Source organism: Melozone crissalis, unplaced genomic scaffold (genome assembly GCF_028551555.1).
Source record: "Melozone crissalis strain CALT ecotype California unplaced genomic scaffold, PUWL_Pcris_2 ptg000042l_1, whole genome shotgun sequence".
Taxonomy (NCBI): domain Eukaryota; kingdom Metazoa; phylum Chordata; class Aves; order Passeriformes; family Passerellidae; genus Melozone; species Melozone crissalis.
Window position 1 is genome coordinate 35,102,941 of NW_026535820.1, and position 20,524 is coordinate 35,123,464.

Here is a 20,524-nt window from a genome sequence, read left to right on the forward strand (position 1 = left end):
GATTTCTGATGTACTGTGGTTTTTATAGATTATTTGTATTTTTATTATTTGTGTTCTGTCTTGAGTTGAGAAATGAAATGAGATTACTCATGCTGCTCAAATACCAAGGGTTCAGTTCAAGCAAGGTATAACTGAGGAGCTATTTTGAAAGGTTTTTTAATACTTTTTTCTGAATTTACTGAATTCATGATGCTATATTTAATGGGAAAATGCAGTGATTATTCCAGTCTGTTAAGGCAATCAGTGAATTTTTATAACATGTTGCAAAGAGACACAGGTTTATTTTAGCAATGCCATCTGTGTGAGGGTTATGGCTGAGTCTTGCAGTCACACATGTACCGTGCTTAACCTTCTCTGCTAGGTGAGAAGTCAGCTTTTGCAGGAGACACAAATTTGAGTGGGTGCAGCCAACTTTGCAGTGGTTGCTCAGAGGTTCTGAGCAGACTGTGGAGCATGTCAGCCTGTAGGTAACATAAATGTACAGGAGCTGCTTTTTCACTGATGCTCCTCATTGGGAGGTCAGCCAGATACACAGCAGCCAGCAAAGCAGGGGCTGGGAAGGAGCCTCTTTCTGTGCAAGAAATAAACTCTTTATCCCAAATGAGTCAGACTGAGAATGTTTAGAATTGGCCCTTAGGTAGTGAGGCATTATCCATATGTTTTAAGGTTAGCTGTCCTTTCAAGATAAAAATAGGAGATGTATGTAAAAAGATCTTAACTTCTGATAAGTTATAAAGCTTAAATAATACCTGAAGTGTTATTATTATAGTATTGTCTTTGATGTTCGTAATTGGAGGAACATTTTTTTAGTGAAAAATGCCATTGAAAGGGAATGAAGTGATAGCTGTGCATTACAAAGGGTCACTTATATTCTAAAAATGCTGGTTGACCATACCAAGATTTGAGTTGCCATGTTTTTTGCTGTTAACCAGTTACTCCAAGCTTCTGTTTTTTCCTTACTAAATTCTCTTATCAGCATCTGTGGAAGATTTCATAGTCTAAACTCCTAGGAACCTTATCTGTCATGTTAGGATTTGGTATGGTAGGACTGTGGAAGATTTTTCCCTAGGCTGACTAGTCTGTCATGCTGCATTTTCCCAGCACTTCAGGGTTAAGAGGAGGAAGCATCAGTTGCAGTCATTTTTGTGAGGCCCTGCCTATCCTGTGGCTGCTTCTGGACCAGATTCAGCTGACTCAAACCACCAGCAACACTTGCCTAATTCAGGGAATGCAAAATCAACCACTTTCCTATGATGGAAAGGATCCTCACCCTCCCAAATGTGGGCTCTAATGTGTTGAGCTTTCACAGGTGCACGTACAATAAGCAAGAATGTCCTTGTGCCCATGGAGAGAGCTGAGAGCTGTGGTCATGGCCAGGACTGTGTCCATTTCTGCTGTTCCTATGTAGATTTCTCTCTTGGGTGAGAACATTTACAGGCAGACATTGTCTTCCCAACAGTCTTTCCCAGAAATTGCTGCTTCCTTGGATGTGCTTGTGTGAGTACATCCTCAGCCTGTCTCAGAGCAAGGTGGATTAACTTCAGCATGTTCCAGAGCAGATCTTTTGATGGTTGGTACTCTGAGGCAGAGAGGGTTATGGTGAACCTCTCCCACCAGCACATCTGTATTCAGCAGAGGGTGGGTGTCCTGAGCCACATTTACCTTGCAGTGCTAAGCGGTTTGGTCTCCAGGACAGAAGTATGCGTATGAAGACCAACTTCTGCAGTATAAATTGTTTTGTCTTCCAAATATAAAAATGAGCTGATTTGTTTTGGAGAACAGATGGTTGTATTTAGAATTATCCAAGACATTCTAGAGTGAATTGACTTTTATACTTAGTTTTGGAGAGCAGAGTTGAAAACATTTTTTTGTCAGAATAGCCTTAAATTCAGTAAAAGCCAGCGTCTGTGCTTTTCAAAAGTGCAGCAGACTGCAATTGTGGGAGGAAGGGGAAGGAAGATGTGATTTTAAATATTCTTCAGAGTTTGTAAGTATAAATAATCAAGCTTAAGCGATAGTCTCACTGATTCTGTAGTTCAGGTGTACTGTGATACCTGTTTCGCTACTGAATCGTTTCCTCAGCCCAACAATCTGCCATGATCGTGTCAAAACAGAAGTTACTCCCTTTTGCCTTAGTTGCACTTATCCCATCGTCTTCCTCCAGCTGCTGTGTTGCTCTGGCTGTGTTTACAGACCTTGGATTTGCCATCCTGGCAAAATGTACCATAGGATTTGTCTTTTATCAAAATGGAAATTGAATTGCACATGCCCGTGGCCCCTTTTCTCTCCCAGATCCCGTGGGGGCTTGTGTGAGAAGAACCAAACCTGACTCAGGGAAATGTGGAGTCTGGAGCCATGGGATGAGTTGCTCTCTGGAAACAGCACAAAATTATAGTGGCAACCTCCATGACCAAGTCCTCTGGAAGGTAATGTCACTGTAAGCCTGGAGCAACACTTTTTGACTTCTAATGGACACTCATGGTTTGGAGTGGAGCACTTGACACCGTGGAAGTTGGCACTAGATTTTTTTTTTTTCCTTTTTTTGGTTAACTCACGTTATTGTACTGTGATAAATGAAAAGATAAAAATAAAATATGGAAAGTTCTCTGCTGTCCTTGGTGATGTTGTAGTCACTAAATTCTGTATTTGGGCTGTATTTTAGTGGAGAAGGCACACAGGGCTCTGGCTGGTGCTGCCGTGTGTGCTATGCAGGACAGTGAGCGGGGCCTCCTGGAGTGTGGGATTCACATTCTCTGAACAGAGAGAGACAATTCTCTCTCTCTCAGGGTTTTTCCTGAAGAAACAGAGAAAAGAATGATCAAACCAATTCTTACCTCATTTGCTGCTTCTGTGTTTGTGTGCAAGTGGAATGTATTCTGGAGATTGTTTACCCGAGGTGACCAATTGGATCCATGTGTGTGGGTCAGGACTCTCGAGCAGAGTAGTAGTAGAAGAAAGTAGTAGTTAGAAGTAGTAGTTAGAAGTAAGTTAGAAGAAGTAAGTATGATATAGTAAAGTATGTATCTCTTTAGTATAGTATAGTATAGTATAGTATAGTAATTAATTAGCCTTCAGAATCCATGGAGTCAGATGCATCTTTCTTCCCTGCATTGGGTGATCTTCATAAAAACTATACTGGAGGGTGCCTGATTTGGGGCCTTCAGTGTTCCCAGAATTGGCAATGGCACCGAATTTTTAAAAAGTTGGGTTGGTTTTTTTTTTTTGTTGGTTTTTTTTTTTGGTTGGTTTTTTTTTTTTTTTTTTTAAATAACATGAAGTACTTAACACGGTTGTGTTGCACACCGTGCACTGGAACAGGTTGTCCAGGGAGGCTGTGGAGTTTTCCTCATTGAAGATATTAAAGAGCCATCTGGACACAGTCCTGTGCCAGGCAGGTTGGACCAGATGACCCACTGTGATGCCTTCCAACCCGACCACCCCGTGATTCTGTTTTTTCTGGATCTGGACGTATGGGATGCAATGTTTATTATTTTTTACTTATCTGGGTGGTTTGGCGTGAGGGGTGGGGTACGTTTCAGGCAGCTTATTCAGAGCCGTGTCCCACAGCTGGACTGCTGTGTCCGTGGAGCTCTGTTGGTGCTCTAAAGGCTTAAATAAAGAACATCCACTAAAGAACATCCACTATGTTCTTTAGTAACACACGAAAGAACATCCCGAGAAAGGACACGGATCCCTTCCCGCCCCTCCCTTCCCGGCGCTCCCGGTAGCGTCACGGGGCGCGCCGGCCCCGCCCTTGCGCCGGGGGAAGATGGCGGCGGCCGGGGCGGGCGCGGGGCGGAAGCAGGTGCGGCAGGAGGAGCTGCGGCGCCTCATGAGGGAGAAGCAGCGCCAGAACGCCGGCAAGAAGCGCATCGACTCGCCCTTCGCCAAATATCCTGCGCACCCTAGAGCTCGGCTGGGAGGGATGGGTGGCGGGAGGGGGTCCGCGCCCCGCTCGGTGCTTCCCTTAACGCGGCCGGCACGTACAACAGCCTGGGGCACCTGAGCTGCTCCCTGTGCAACGCGCCCGTGAAGAGCGAGCTGCTGTGGCAGACCCACGTCCTGGGCAAGCAGCACCGGGAGGTGAGGGCGCTGCGGAGGGTCTCGGCCGGGCTTTGCGGTTGGGAAGCGCCGGGACAGCGCTTGGGAGGGGGAGGCGCTGGGGAGAGGCCGCGCCGCCGGAACGGGGTCTGCGGTTCGGTGCTCCGGGCTCGGTGCGGCAGCGGGAGCGGCGGGGAGCCCGCCGGGATGAGGGGGGGAACCAGCCTGGCTGTTCCGTCTGGCCTCTGTTCTCTTAAAGCCCGGGCGGGGGTAGTAAAGGCAGCCCCTAGAAAGGGGGTCCCGTGTCCTTCAGGGTTCCGCTCCTCCGGTGAAGCAGTTCCCACCGTAGCGACAGCATTGGGCTGTCACTTGTTTGCAGCTCGGACTTGGACCCATCCCCTCCGCCTCCCCGGGCTTGCTCGGGGATCTGTGAGCTGTCCAGTGACAGCTTATGCGGGGTTAAGAAAATGCACTTTTTTTTTTTCCTCTTTGTAATTCAGTAGTAAAGATAAAGAACTTGTGAAGCAAGTCAGGGAGTTTGTAACTTGGATGCGGTCCAATTTTTTTTTAATCCTTTTAAGTTCTGCTGCTACTTCTTAGCAAAAACTGAAAGACTGTGTTTAATTTTACAAGTACTCAGGAAAAGACCAAAGGAACTGAGGGGGTTCATTGCCTGCATTCAGATGAGATGACTGTGGCAAAGCAGAGTGACATCTTTCATGATGTTAAAATGTCATGTTTTTATTTAAAAACACTTAATATTCCAGGACTTTAGAATAAATCCAGCTTTCCTACTCTTTTCTCCAGTGCATTACTGCTGTCAGTGTCACTGCTCTGTCTTTTCTACTGGTACAGCCTCCCTTGTGTGAATGTCTGTTCCTCTTCCTCCATGTCACATCATTCCAGAGGCTGACAGAAACACTGGTCTTTGTTTTGGTACCTGGGGTGTCTATTTCAGTGATACTGTTCTAAAAAGGTATCAGCTCACTTTGATGACTGTTGTAAAAGCTCATTCTGTATTTTAAGCTGCAATCCAGAAGTTACTGCTAGTAACGTGCCCCAAATTTTTATTTCTTTACAGAGAGTTGCAGAATTAAAAGGCACAAAGCAGACGGCCACTGGCTCAGCTGCTGGCACATCCTCTCATCCTGTCAAGAGAAAAACAGTTGAGACAGAAAATACAGACCTAAAGAGAGTAAAAGGTAATGAGAGGGAAATGCTTGCCAGAATCCGTCCATTTTACATCTTGATGGTTTTTGGTTTGTTTTGTTCTTGTGGAAATGAGCATGAATACACCAGACTGTTGAGTAAATGAACAGTTAATGAATACACCAGACTGTTCAGTTAATGTCAGCCCATTGCTGCTGAAAAGGGAAAAAGTTTGCTTACTCTTTCTCTGTGAGTTCTGTGTCAGGAGAAAACAGCACTTTTGGAAGTTTACCTGGTTTTCTCCTGTGTTACTGGGTTAAATTAGGTCATGGAACTGTGGGCTTGGCCCAGATAGATCGAGAAGCAGTGTAAATTAAGCAGTAGGAGCACTTGCCCAGAAGTGGTGTTACTCCTTTTCAGTGGAATCAAGTCACTGGGTTTCCTCAAACCATGCACCAAAGTTCTTGCCAAAGGAAAGACAGTTAATTTGTTCCCTTGGTGCTACCAGACATGTAAATATATATGTTAAATATGTATGCATTTGGGGACTTGGTGCTGTCATAGAAGCCTTAGGGATGTTTCTTTTAAAAGCATGGATTTTAAGAAGTTCTCTTGGCTGTTGTACAGGTACAGATGAAAAGCCACACACGTCTTCATCAGGGTAAGTAGATCTTGTTATTACCTAGGAATTTTTTCTAACAATGGCTGCATTCTTATCCAGCTCTTTCTTGTCTCTGCTTTCTGTACAAGGGCAAAGGTTCAGAGAGTCAGCAGATCCCTGCTTCTGCCTGTTCCCTAGCACAGTTGTATAGTCCTGAACGTGGCAGCATCTTCCTGTGTGGAGATAATTTTATCAACTCTTAAGATGCCCTGAGAAAACAGGAATTATTTTACTGTCACTGACAGACTTTAAAGGATTGACACGTGGTGCTATTACACAGCTTGAACATAACCAGATTGTAGCATGTATTCTAATAATGCTGACATCCTAAAGAAGAGGCGTCAGTCTGAAATTAAGACAAATTTTCAATGTATAATTCAATGACATTTATTAACAAAAACTACTAACAAGTGACAGATCTTCATTAGGATGGTTTTTGTCACCTAGAATTCATGTAGGTGCATATGCAGCAGTTGAACTTGTACAAATATAGGGCTGTATTTGACTTCAGGGGGTTGGGTTAAGCATCTCAACTGCTCCTAAAAGTTTCTGATGGTATTCAGACATCTTTGCAGGGTGGGCAGATGTCAGGTGACACTTGTGGGTCTCCTCTGCACTTCACAGGATAAATTACTGCCTTTCATAGGTACCACTTGCTGTTTCCTTGAAGGAATTTGAGTTTGTGTGCAAAATTAACACTTGAGAGGTTTGTCCATTTTTGAACTCGTTGATATAATTAGTTTAAAATATAAGGTGAAAAATGTTTGGCTTGCAGGCTGCAGCTACTCCAGCAAATCTGTGTTTTCTCATTGCTGAGCCTGTGTCGCTGTTCTAAATTGCAGTCCTGGACAGCACTAGGTACCCAAAATAAGTAGCAAATTACTTAGTAGGTGGAAAAAGAATTACTTTAACCACTATTCCAATTTGTTACGGGTTATTTTTAATAATGTGAATATGCAAATGGAAAAATGGATCTAAAATATATTTTTAGAATTAACCTGGGCATTTCTGGGGAACTTTAAATGAGAGCCCCAGGCGTGTGCTGCCTTCAGACAGTGGCTGTGTTGGCACCTGTGCCATTCAGGGCGTTGCTCAGGCTCTCACACAGGGCCTGGGCTGGAGTTGCTGCTGTGACGTTTCTGACAGTTGTGTTGTGGGCTCTTTACCAGGCTGCCAGCAGATTTTTTTGATGAAGCACAGCCAGACAGTGCCAGTGTACAGCTTTCCAAGGGCCCAGGTCCCAGTTTGTTGTCAGGGAATTACGATGACGACGATGATGAAGAAGAGGAGGAGCAAGAACAAGCAAGCAAATCTTCTGTTGTGCGTAAAACTGAAATTCCACCTCCAACTCAAGAAGTCATAGCTAATTCTCTGCCTGCAGGTAATGCTGACTGAAATAGTAATCAGTAATTCTTAGTAATTAATAGTAATTCTCTGTAAGGAGAAGCTGTGATGTAACTGATGATGAAAGGTTTTTATTTTTCTAATTATTGCATTAGGTGATGGTGAGGGTGTGTAATACTGGAAGTAGAGATAAACTAGCAAAGAATCTCGTGTTATTGTGTGGTGATTGCTCATTGATTTTATGTTCTAGTTGTTTGAGGCTGCCAAGGGAAGTAACATCTGTCTGTTCTTCCCTTGATTCAGTAAGGTACCAACTGAAATTCCTGTGTAGTAGGAATTTTAGAAAATGCCTGAACAGCTGTTCTTTTTGTCATAGACTTCTGTTCTTTCCTATAGACTTTTTTGACACCAAAACTCCAGCTGCTCCTATAGTTTCCCATTCAGGATCCATACAGAAAGCAGAGATACATGAGAAGGTAATTGAAAGGTAAGAAGTCAAATCAAATATTGATAGTCTTAGCAATTGTAAGCAAACATTTGTCTTCCAGGAAATAGAGACTGTGATCCCTTAGAACTTATTGTTATGTTGCATTCAGAATAGTTTGTATATATGTGAGCCTCAGGCATTATTTCAGACAGGTATCTTGCACCCTAGGGACAGGAGAAGAGAGGGAGCAATGTCATACAGAGTCTGTTTGACATCTCTTGCAAATTTTAACACAGGGTACTGTGGGAGCTTCATGCAACCACTGCTTTCCTGTTTAAAGGAAAGTGCTTGTTGTGTGGTAATGGTTCAGCTCACCTGAGCACTCCTTCAGACTGTGCTGTAGTCTTTCAGAAGTAGCAGCTGTGCTGTTACAGTGTTTGGGTGTTCAGCACACTGGAAAGAACAGTTTAAGAAGCATAAGCTACAGTTCTTGTTTTAACAGTGAGATTTAAACCTTTCTGTGCAGTTCCTTCAAAGCAAGGAAGGATCAAGCTGAACGAGGAGGTTTTGATGGCTGTAGATAAAAAAAACTAATGACTAAAAAAACCTGCTGTGTTTCTGCATACTTACACAAAGGATTATGAATTTCATTTTTGACTATTTTTAACTCTGCAATGAAGCAGATTGTAAAGTGTTAACTTGGGCTAATAGTAATCAAATGTTTCAGAAAAGAAAACACTGCTGAAGCTTTGCCAGAAGGTTTCTTTGATGATCCTGAAGTGGATGCAAAAGTAAGTGATCTCCTTGTTTTATGCTACTGGATTTATTTCTGCCAGTTGTAATGATTTGCTGAGTAGTAAGGATGCTTTTCCAGGTAATCAGTCATACTGGAATGTAACAAAATGATTGAACTATTTAGATTAGAATAAACTATTTCAGTTGGAAGTGACCTATAATAATAATCTAGTCCAACTGCCTGAAAACTTCAGGGCTGAACAGAAGCTAAAACTCGTTCCTAAGGGCTCTGTCCAAATGCCTTTTAAGCACTGACAGGCTTGGGGCATTGGCCACCTCTCCAGGAAGGCTGTTCCAGTGTTTGCCCACCCTCTGGGTAAGAAATGCTTCTTCCTACTCCCCAGTCTGACCCTCCCCTGGTGCAGCTTTAAATGTTCATTCTGTGTGAATGAGAAAACATGAAAAGGGATGGAGGTGGGCAGGAAGAGCTTGTTAAAGCCATCTCTTGGAAAATATTTTTGATTATGGTTCCTCTGTGACTCTTAAAGAAATGTCATTTGTTGGTTGGAATACTGAACTGACATTTGGACAATGTACCTTTATTTCTGTGAGTCATCCCAGGAAAAGCAGTTGACTTAATTTGTACATTCAGTTTTGCTTTGGAATTGGGGATATAATAGTTCTTGAATGTCCTTTGTGAGATCCTGCTGAAAAGTGTTGAGTCACTGTGAGACTGATGGGGTGCATCCTGTTGGAGTGAAAGCAGCTCCATGTGGCACACTCTGTCATCTCTAGTGCTGGTTACACCACAAGAGTGAACCTGGTCTTCAGCCCTCTTGTCTTTTACCACCTGGGGGTTTTATGATGCTCAGAAAAGAAATGTGGCTATTCACCTTCAAATTCTCAAACTTTCTCAAAAACCCCCCTCAACAAAAAATCTTGAAATCCAAAACATTCATACTTCCTTCAGCTTGCCTGGTGCCAAACGATGACCAAAATAAAACACTGGTATTTGAAATACAAACCTTTTTTTGTTTCATTTTGTCAAATTTGCCACAGATTTGATGGCTTTCTTGCTTTCTTTTGAAATACAGTGCTGTAGGCCTAAGTCTTTTTTATTTTCTTTGAGTACATTTTCTTGTTCACACAGTGGAAGGCTGCTGGTGTGTTTAAATGGCATTGTGAGGCCAAGCCATGACATCTAATTTGGAGACCTTCCGAATAATGCTCCTTCATCTTCATTTAGTCCCACTGGCCCAGCTAACAAGCTTAGGTGTTTTATTTGCTCTGGCAAGACTCTTTTGGCACTACTCATGCCCAGGTGTTGCTATATGTGAATAGTTTTGAATAATGATATTTTGAATATTGAAATATGTAGCTGAAAAAGCCATCCTTTGGCTGTTTTTTTGCGGGTTTTTTTGTTTTGTTTGTGTTTTTGTCTAATTGAAGTAGTAAATTTTTCAAATACTTAGTTTCATCGTAAGTAGGGAATGCAGGAAGGCCTAGCAGGAAAGGAGAATCTGCTTTTATCTGTGAGGACACTGGTTAGTGACCTTTGTTCTGGTTATTGCCTCCACTGATAAATTTACAAGTGATTACTTGTTCCATTGAATTGCTTGGAGAGGCTCTTCCTTTAATGAGCCCTTTCTGAGTGTAACTAATACTCAGAGGGAGGAAAATGTTTGTGACATCACTTATGTTGAGGTGGCTACAGTGGTTCTGTGTTGGAATCATACACAAAATAATTATTTTAAGAATTAACTGGGTGTTGGAAAGGGAGATTGTGGGTGTGAAAAATGCTTGTTATTTGCATCAGGTACTTGTAGAGCATATAAATTCTGGGTTAGATAAATATTTCAAGAAAAATAATAACTTTAGTGTTTAAATTTATTGTAAGAAATACAAATAATTATGAATTACAAAAGACAACCACAATGCATAATAACACAGTACATACACATATGATAGAAATAATAACAGAACAGAAAAATGAAATGATGACTATTACTTCCCAGTATGAGTTTGCTTGGAAGCTTCTAATTTATTCTATAAACTTAATTCATACTACTTGATTTTGTATAATCACTCAGGAACAAAACACACCAAACTGTTGTCTTTACTAAGGTGATGACTGACATGTCACCAAAAGAGCAGAATGAATAAAGGGAAAATAAAACTAATGCAAAAAGATGGTGTCATGACTTATTATGTTCAAACTGCTTAGTTCTCCTAGCTATATAATTTCTACCCAGTCCTGAGTCAGGCATAATCTGTCCTCTAAAATACATTATATGCCACATCTTCCAGTCCTGAATGGTGTAGGTTTCAATTACACAGGTAGACTACCTTGTTTATTTATTTGCATTAAAAGCACAATCTGGCTTTGATTACCTTGGCTGTAGATCTTAAACACATTCTTACCACGACTGTTTTTTCAGACTTCATCTCTAAATGCCATCTACCACAAAATAAAAAGCTTTGCATGTCATTAAAATTGGTTTGTAGCTGTATGGTTTCTTCTGTTAGCCAACAAAATTAGACTAGATTTGAAATAGTCAGGCTATTTAACACCAGCAGACTAGTGACTGAAAGGTTTGATATTTTATGTTGTGCCAAAGGCAAACAATTCACTGCTTTTTGGCTTGAAATGGCTACTGTATGCAATTGTACAGGCAGCTTACAGAAGAATTCAATAGTTATCACCTGACACAGTGAAATGGCAGACCATCAAACTCACTTCTGTTACTCCAGACATTCCACACCAGCCACTTTTAATCAATATTTATTCTTTAAAGCTGCAGTCATGGATGTTGATTAATCCAGGAGCAGAGTCAGATTTTTCTTCCAAAACCACTGTGCAGCTGCACTCTCTCACTCATATCCATTACTTAAACTGAAATACATCAACCAGACTTCTCTGATAACACAGCATAATTTTTCATATTTCTCCTGTTTTTTTTTTACAGTGCCCCAAAGAGTCATTAGACTTAAATTGTTAATTTATAAATTTTCATGTTCTTTAGGTGAGAAAAGTTGATGCTCCAAAGGATCAGATGGACAAAGAATGGGATGAATTTCAAAAGGCAATGCGACAGGTCAACACAGTAAGTAATGGAATCTATATTTATTGATTCTAAATACTATACACAATAAGGAAAACAACAGTTTCATGCAGCTCTGCAGAATGGCTGACATCTGCATTTGTCAGCTGGTTGTTTCAATGCAGTGTGTGGTTAAATGCACTTTATAAATGAGCAAAGGGTTCTTTGTATTTTCCACTTAAATGAAATTAAGATGAGAACTTTTAATGAAGATCCAGTCATATGTATCTAGTTACATTTGTTACACTGTATTTTATTTAAATACTGTTTAGCTAGCATATACCTCAGATCAGTGTCCTGTATTCAAACAGGACACAACTGTGGGCTCTTCTTTAGCTCTATATTCATACTGTTAAAAACACTACCCATTTGTCTGTCTTTTTAGAAAAGTATCTATAAAGTGTAGGTAACCTGGATTTCATGTTTAATTTAAATGCACTGGAAAGGAACTCCAAAATCTGGGAAGGTGACAAAAGAGTTTTGAGACACGGAAATTGGCCAGTTTTTCTGTACTTCAATTTTTTACTGTTTACCATTGCATGGAAAGTCTTCCTGCAGCAAGTGTTTATCTGCCCTTCTGTACAATTTAAAGATTACCTGTGTTCTCAGTCTTCCCCTAGAATATTTGCTATCCTTTTAATTATTTTATTTGTAAATAGTTACTCATATGTCAACTGCTGAGAAGGTGGTGCAGAAAAATGTTTCATTGCTCATTTTAAAGCAGTCAGCACTATAAACAGAGCAAATGTTCATACAAAAGCAGTGGTGGATACATTTTGCTAGCATAAGCCATTCAGATAATTCTTCAGCTTAGGAGGAATCTTCTCAGTTATGCGTGGACCATTGATTGCATAGCATCTCCCAGACATTCAGATTTGAGAAAGTATATGCTGAAAAAAATAACAGGTTAGAAACACTTCGGGATCCAGTGGGAATATTTAAACAGTATGTTCAATAAGTGGTGTGTATTTAAGTCCCAAGCACTGGGATAGAGCTCTTGTTTCAGCCTCAGACTGTGGGTATGTGTCGTTTGCTTATGCTCAGTTTCAAATCATAGAGTATTAAAAATTTCTAAAGAGTAACCCCAAAGCAGCCAAAATTCTTTTGATTTTAAGAAAAAGCATTTCCACGTCAAATTAAACCAGACCATTTTTTTTCTGTATTTGCCCTTTTAAAGATGGGAATATACATAGAGGAGATTGACACTAACTTCAGGTGGAGGGGAGCAGGGGAGGACACAGACATTGTAAAGGAGTGGAAGTGGAATTCAGGATGAAGGTGAATTTTCTCAGTGCTTTTCTGGTTTAGATTTCAGAAGCAATAGTGGCAGAAGATGATGAGGAGGGACGACTAGATCGCCAGATTGGAGAAATTGATGAGCAGATGTAAGTAGATCAATTTTTCCTCAAATTCTCTGTCCTCTAGCAGTAATGGATTGCTCTTTGACTGGAGTGATAAAAACGCTTCTAATCTGCGATACTACCTTTCATTAATCATCTGAGTATTTGAAGGACAGACTCTCTCAAATTGCAGAATGATACCTAATAAAGACATGGATTTTGACACAAAGTTTTGTAACTTTCTCCAAAGAGAGAATGCACTGGAATCACTGAAGGTACACAAGGCAAATTCTTGGAACAAACTGTCCCTCTTCCCCTGTCAGGTGGCTTAATGTCTTAATTTGTATTTCCCTGGGAGTTTTGATTGATGTAGAATATATGTGAACATTTTAAAGGAACATTTCCTGTACTGAAAATGTCCTGTGCTGTGGAAAACCCTCTTTAATTCTAGTAGAAGTTTAAGGTTTTGTGGAGTGATGCACTTCATTACATGAAGCAGTTTGTTTGTATTTGTTTAGCTGAAATGGGGAGTGTGGTGGTTGGATGGGCATTGGTTTAAACTCAAGCAACCTGAAATACAGCTCAGTGGAACAGTTTGTTACCATTTTCCTGTAGCTCAACACACTGATATTAACAGTGATAATGGCAATGGTAGCAACTCATAAAGAAAGGCACTAGAAATTTCACTTCAACCCTCTGGGCAGATTTACATGCTGCACATAATCAGTGTATGGTAACAACAGCATTAGGTTCAAACTGAACTTTGCTATTACAGGAATGCCTTTTAACAATGTTAGTGTAATTCTGAAGAGGGCTTGAGCTAAATTGCCTCTCTTTAAGGACTTATTTTTCTCACTAACTAAGGCTGTTGTAAGTACATAGAAACAAATGCAGAAATTTGTAGAATACTTCAAGTTTTAACTGTAATTATTTTTCCCCAAAATAAAAGTTCCAAACACATTTTTAAAGACGTTTTGTAACGTTTGACTTCTGAGTGTATTCAAATGCAGGCCATTTCAAATTAAGTTGAAAATGGAATAAGTTCCTTGGCCTTCAAATCTTCAGCTGTGTAAGAATCATATTGGTAATATGCCAGGGGAGACAGGATCCAGGCAGTAACTCCTCCATGTTGACCCTTCCGAGCAAATAAGAATGAAAGGGGCAAAGGAGAATTTAAATCAGGCTGGTACTACTTGGCATTTTCAAAAAAAATCCTATTTGAAGTGGCTAGAATGGTTATAAAACACAATTCAAGGACAGAACTTTTAAAGTGAATAGTAACCTGAAACTTTTGGATTGTGTTTACTTAAAATGTTCTGTTACAGCAGAGAGGAAGCAGATAAAGAATCTGAACACTTTGTACTGCTTTTTTTATTTTCAGAGATGCCACCACTAGATTGTCAAAATTGATAACTGATGTCACATCTTTCCCTCTTGAAAACCATAAATGGAGCAAAGAATGGCGTTCCTTTTTGTGTGGAAGTGGATATTGGTTCTGTGCTTTTTGAAAAATGGTCTGTGACTGTATTGCAGTTGTTAAGTATTTGGATCAGGTCTCACTGCTAGAGAATTGACCAAGCCTCTCCTCAGTCTGTTTTCACTTGGAGAATACTGAGAAGGTGCACTAGCATCTTGAAAGCTTATTTCTTTTTCACTGTTGGGAAGCTGTAAAGCTTCTTTATCCAAAGTTATAGAAGCAAAATCCGGCACTGGAGGTGATGCCATTACTTGGAAAGGCCCCAGATGTTAACAGTGTTTCACTTTCCTACAGTGAGTGCTACCGCCGTGTGGAGCTTTTGCGGAACCGCCAGGACGAGATAAAGGAGAAGTTAAAGGAAGCCATGAGATTAAAAGCAGCACAAGAGAAAGAGGAGGAGGATGTTGGGAGTGAAGATGAAGAAGAACTGCAGGATTTGCTGTCACAAGACTGGAGGGTGAAAGGGGCTTTGTTGTAGCATTTTTGCAATGTGGTTGACACTCTTTTTATCTGTGGTCTTGGTTCCATTGTTAGAAGGGAGATTCTTTTGTTAAATATTTATTTAAAGAGGATCGTAAGCTAAAGAACCAAGCTTATTAAAAAAATTTTTGTAGATCTACAGTAGTGTATTACTTGTTGTAAAAACTGTATATTGCAAATGTTTTACAATACTGGATGCACCTTTCCTATTAAAATGACTGGTTTCCTACCAGAAGTATTTTAGTGGGATTAATTAATCTATAAAGAATCTCTAGGATTTTGGAAGCATTAGCTCAGTTTGGTAATTTTGAGAGTTGGCTTATTGTCTATAGAAGTACATAGTCTACAGATTTTTCCCAGATTGAGGGTTTAGGGAAAGGGAAATACTATTCATTTATGTTTTCTTAAAATTTGTAGGTGGCCTTCTGTCCATTGCCCCAGCTCCCAATAAAATATGTACTTTTTTTTAGGGTCTGTTACAGTTTCTCTGTGTATATAAGGACTAAGCTCAGAAAGGCTGAGCTACAGCTTCTCCACAGTGTATAGCCTGTAATGTGCCATAGCATTGCTGGATATTTTTCTTTATGGTCTCCTGTTTTGCTTAGTGCAGCCATCATGTAGCATATGTCACACTTCTTGAACCAGAGGGATGAGAAGGCAGTGGTTACATATCTGCATCACTTAATGAAAGGGTGACAAAATGCCTGAGAGGAAGGTACTGCACTGGAAACTGAGGAGGTAAAATAATAATTGCAAATACTGGAAATTTTCTTAAAATGCTATTTTAGGCACAGAAAGCATCTAAAATTGATTCTGTTCTGATAAACACAGATTAGGTAAAATCAAGAACCAACAAACTTGACGAGACTGGGACATGGAATGCAGAACTACCTTTGGTAAGTGTCTTTTTTTAATTTTGTGAATCTTCAAATACTTCAGATTTACTGATGACTTTTTGAAAATAAGAGGGACGTGTGGCTTGATTGATATCAAAAAGTAAAGTTGTTAAGAACAGGTTAACCTTTCTTTAAAATACTCTAGATTTAAAACTAGTGAGATTTTAAAGGGAAAAAACAAGCTTTGCTCTTATGAAAGCATTCCAGTTCCTTGCCTCAGAGATTATTATCAACCAAGCAATAAAGATTAGAACAAAACTTAGATGTTTGATTTGCCTGTTTTGGGGGAAATATCTGATATGGCAGAAGCCCTATCCTTATAGTGAGATGCTTTTTTATCACTCCCAATTTTTGTGATCCTTAGGTTCAGCTCTTTCTATTTATAAAGCTGTCAAAATTCAGGCAATGCTCCCTAGTGTTTTATTGCATCCACACTTTCCTGCTCGCATGTGCTGGCTTACAACTGTTAGAAAGAGGAATTGTGAGTAGCTGTTGCTGCTGAAATGTTTGATGTGACACTGAAGTCTTACATGAATTAGGACTGTCACTGAGATAGCAACATTCAGAGAGTACTGAAATACAGAATGAGTGTTCAGAGAATATTGAAATAAATAATGAATCTTTGGACAAGTTGGAGAAAACTCTGTTGGACCAAAACTGAAATAAAATGTCTTTGTATACATGAAACATTGGAACATCAATGTCTAAGGTGCCTGTCATGCTGCACTGAAAGATCTCTAGATCCATTTATCCCTGTAAAGAGAACTTGCAGCTGAGAGGGTGGTGCAGTATTAACAGGACAGTCTTTTTCAAAACAAACCAAAGCACAGTCCCTCAATTTCTCTCTGAGAAAAGCTAAGCTAAGTTCCTGATTGTTCTTTTGTTCTTTGCTTTTCATTGACCCCACTCACCGAAGCACACAAGCTTGTTAACACTTAAACTTCAGAACCACTCTGCATTTGGCTTAATTTCAGAGAAACAGATGTAATGAATGTCAGGTTACACTGAACATCATGGACATGCATGTTTTGACAGTATAAAAATGCTAATCTCTGAGTCTGTAAATTACACTTCCTTTTTGCACATTTTTCCGTAATTTTACTTTCGTCTTGCACAGAAATCTGTGAATCATGGTTTCAGTTGTGGATGAGTAGGAAGTTAACTGAGCATTAAAACAGTTCATCTGTTTTAGTCCAGTTGCCTTCATCTTTAGAGGTATCTTGGGGTAAGAAGCTAAAGGCAGTGAGTTTAGTTACAGTGCAGGATCTTGAACATTCAAATCCAAACCAGTGCACCCCATTGTTATTAGGAGAAGATGGCAGGAATAAACACCAGATCACTCATCATTCTAATTTGTTCTCCTTGCATAACTTGCTGAAAGGGAAACATGGACCAGCCAGGGGGCGTGTGCATTGCTGGGGAAGTGACAGCATCCATCCCTCTTGGTTGTGTTTTGTTTAGGAGTTGGTGCTCCTTTCCTTGGAGGAATCTCACAGATCTCCAAACAGTTTTATTTGAGTTTTTTTACACCTTACTGCATACAACACTACCTTTCTTCAGCATTTGAAACAAAGCTTTTAGAGAGCTTTGTGAAGATAATGGGAGTGTCTTTGTCCCTTGTGACCACTGACTGTGCATGTGCTGTCATGTCAAGAGGGCAAGAAATCATCCTGCTTTTTAGCAATGAAAGTAGCATGGCTATAAGAGAGAAGTATCCTAACCTCATTTAGTAGTCAGGCTAATTTATTAAGGGAAATAATCTCCTATATCTTAGAAAAACATTGGGATAATTTATTTGTAATCTTAAACATGTCTTCAGTTTTAGAAAACAATTTTATGTACTTCTGATGAACTTTTCAGATAGCTTATTAACCAGAGGAAATGCCTGTTTTTAAAAATGTGTACTTAATTTCTTTCTCACTTCTTAACTTCGTTAAATTCTGTTTCTTAACTATAAAGATGAAAGTAATCCTAATAACTAGCTCTGTCAATAACCACTATTAAAAATGAAATTTTAATTGGAATTAGGAAGACTATTTTAATTCTCAGATCTTCAGGACTTGCAGAAAACTTAGATATCTGAGTTAGGGAGGAAGACATTTGTAATCCTTATTTACTCATACAATAATGGAAACTTGTCCAAACTTAGGAATTGTGGAATTTCATGCCACCAAAAAGTAGTTGAGATTGCCCAGCTCAGTGGTTTTGGAGCTGGTAAGTGACTTCCAGGGGCAGAATGTGTGTGTCTGCATGTTTGAAATGGAGTTCCAGGGAGCAGCTCACCATTGCTACAGCTGCTGCTGGTAGTGAGCTCTCCCCTGGCAAGGCAGGCAGTGCCCAGTGGTGATTGCTGTGCTAACTTCTCTCCTGCCCTGAAGAAATAAGCTGCTGCTGGCATGGCTTAAATGTGGAACAAGGTCTGTATTTGGTACAGAGGAGCCCAAAAGTGACCATGCAAAACCAACAAACCCAAATAACAGCAAACCAGTGTTCTCATTTGCTAACATGATTGTTTTTCCTCCACTACAGCATTTTAATTTTAAAATTTGCTTCAAATTGCAAATACTGTTTGAAAAGAACATTGATGTCAGCTTTGGCCAGGCCCCCTGCCAATAAATTCAATTTGAAGAGAGACAAATTTTGCTTATTATATTCCACTATAATTATCCTCTGCATTTTATCATCTTAAAAACACTGAGCTAGAAATGAGAAAAGCCATATTACTAAAATATTTTCAGCACTTAAAAATACTTCTTTTCTAATAATCCATAAAGGTTGCTCTAGATCAGACATTCAGCCTGCATGAATCATGTAGCAGGTGTCATTAGAAACCACACTGTGAGTATGTACTGGTACAGAAATTCCCTTTTGTTAGGTACCATCAAATGACACTGACTCTTTAATTTCAGTTACTGTCCTAAGACACATGCCAGTCTGTAGGGGGACAGGACACACGCTCTGATGCAGAAACTGATTTAATCAACCTGGATTCCTGGAACCAAGGAATTAAGTACACTAGTGCCAAGAAGGGCAGTGTGTACTTACACCCCTAGAAAGCGTGGCTTGGGCCAAGAGATGGAAATTTCAGGTGTGAAGCAGTTTTTCAGGGTCTGCCTTCATTTGATCTTCTGTTCATCAGTTCATTAGAATTATCCTGGCCCGATAGCTGGGAAAACAAATGTGAGCAGTTCCTTTGTGTAGACATCTAAACCAGGTCTTTCTTCCAAAAATACAGTGGAGCCACTAATACCTTGCACCACTGGTGGCTGCAGAAGTTAGAGGGGATAGGAGAGATCTCTGTTCAAATCCCTCCTTTGGATGCTGTCCTTCAATAAACACACCCTTTGTGTCACCCAGTTGAGCAGCCTGACAATGACAGTGCTCCCTGCAGAAGCTGTGCCACTGTTGAGCCCCTGGAGCAGTGAGCACTGTGACTTTTAGATAATCATGACACTCACTCCAGAAGGGGAAGGTCCTGTCCCAAGAATACAAACAGTGCTGAAACACATTCAGCTGGTGTTAAGGCTGTGGAAGAAACTGGATTTCAGACTCTTGTGAAACCTGACAAACAGCACCTTGCCTGTGCAGCCCTCTGAGGCTGAGGCACTTCCCAGGTGCCTCTGTTCATGGCACCACTGAGACTCTGCTGCTGCCTCGGAGCTTGACTGGCCCAAATGTGAACCTTGGGGCCCACAGATGCCCTCTGGCTATGCCTGAGAACAGAAACCACTTGCTGTATTAGCAGAAGACTAACTTTGTTTATTTTCCTTCTGGTTTCAGCTAGCATTCATGCTGTCAGTGTTTTTTCACTTGAGAAACACAACAGAGCTGCTTGAATTCATTTGAGATGTTTCCAGAACCTAATTCCAGTTTGATGACGCAAAAGCCGAATTTGTGCTGCCTTTCATCTGGAAACTCACATTTGTGTGGGCAGTGACCTTTTCACAGCGAATACATGCTTCCTCTTATCTACCTTTGGGCATGAGTGGTTTACTTTTCTATTTCTACTTTTCTTACTATTATTCATTACCCTTCCCCCCCCCCCCCCTTTTTTCTTTACCATCTTGTCTTTTGTTTGTTTTGTATATTAAAGATATTAGGAGCTTTTTCTTGCCATTCAGAAATATTTTCCAACTAAACTAATGAAATTAAAACAAGCTTAGATTTTGTCACATTTCTGCCTGTATTTTTGCAAAAACCTTCTCAGAATACTTCCTTCTTAGTATATATGTTTTTATTTTACCTCTCCTCATTCCTCACACAAACGTGCCCCTGCACTAGTTTGTTTAAATCTTTCACTTCTGCAAGCCACATGTGAATTATTCATGTGAAAGATACTACACACCCCAGAGCTGCTGCTGCCCTTTGCCTGGCAGCTTTACTGGGAGAGCAAAGCTTTGACCTACTTAGTGTTGAGCTGCAATAATATATATATATTTTCATTTACAGTAGCCAGGCTAGCCATAGAAATAGCTTTTGCTGTTAAAGAAATGAAGACTTATGGAGGTCTCTGCTGTGAAAGCAGCTTCAGCTCTCCTTTAAAGAATGAGAAGTTAAATACATTTCAAGCAATAAAAATGTATTTTAAGTAATAATAACAGAGAACTTTATCAAATTAGTATTACAGCCTATATTGTCAACATTGGGTAAGGCTTCCTGGGTGCTGGGGTGCAGTGAGCTGTTCTGTAAGGGTGCCCCTTGGCACCCTTCATCATCAGGGGGTGTTGTGTGGCTGCATCTGTATTGAGGAAGCTGTTGATTTCTACAGGTCTCCCAGTCTGCATGCACGTCCTGGTCGTGCCCCGGTTCCAGGCACTGGAGAGCTCTCTGTACCCTGGAGACCATGGAGGATAATCGTTGTGTAAGCTCAGAG

The 20,524-nt window shown here is 40.4% G+C and overlaps 2 protein-coding genes across 5 annotated transcripts in view; one reads left to right on the top strand and one right to left on the bottom strand.

Annotated features, from left to right (window-relative positions):
* Positions 1-3,769: 3,769 nt before the first annotated feature.
* Positions 3,770-16,047, top strand: ZNF830 (zinc finger protein 830). Of its 2 annotated transcripts, XR_008483635.1 has the most exons (11): positions 3,770-3,891; positions 3,984-4,083; positions 5,123-5,243; positions 5,818-5,851; positions 7,021-7,232; positions 7,592-7,682; positions 8,350-8,413; positions 11,381-11,461; positions 12,767-12,843; positions 14,570-15,493; positions 15,587-16,047. XR_008483635.1 is itself a non-coding variant. In XM_054285366.1 (10 exons), exons 1-10 carry the CDS (start codon positions 3,770-3,772, stop codon positions 14,751-14,753), a joined length of 1,086 nt encoding a protein of 361 aa, XP_054141341.1. In that variant the 3' UTR covers positions 14,754-16,047. The 2 variants fall into 2 exon arrangements, 1 of the variants encoding a protein (XP_054141341.1); XM_054285366.1 differs by having other exon boundaries at positions 14,570-16,047.
* The window catches only part of LOC128942722 (poly(rC)-binding protein 3-like), a 495,488-nt gene continuing 486,430 nt past the window's right edge, over positions 11,467-20,524 (bottom strand). For all 3 annotated transcript variants that reach the window (XM_054285365.1, XM_054285364.1, XM_054285361.1), the window contains one exon: positions 11,467-12,348. In XM_054285365.1, coding sequence (XP_054141340.1) covers positions 12,284-12,348 — 65 coding nt within the window. In that variant the 3' untranslated portion in view covers positions 11,467-12,283. The remainder of the gene's footprint in view (positions 12,349-20,524) is intronic.

What these genes read in the sequence shown, in the direction of transcription:
- ZNF830 (XM_054285366.1), top strand. Translation starts at nt 3,770, where the DNA reads ATGGCGGCGGCCGGGGCGGGCGCGGGGCGGAAGCAGGTGCGGCAGGAG. An exon ending in AGCTAATTCTCTGCCTGCAG is followed by an intron (nt 7,233 to 7,591) that starts GTAATGCTGACT and finishes TCTTTCCTATAG; the next exon opens with ACTTTTTTGACACCAAAACT. An exon ending in CATGAGAAGGTAATTGAAAG is followed by an intron (nt 7,683 to 8,349) that starts GTAAGAAGTCAA and finishes CAAATGTTTCAG; the next exon opens with AAAAGAAAACACTGCTGAAG.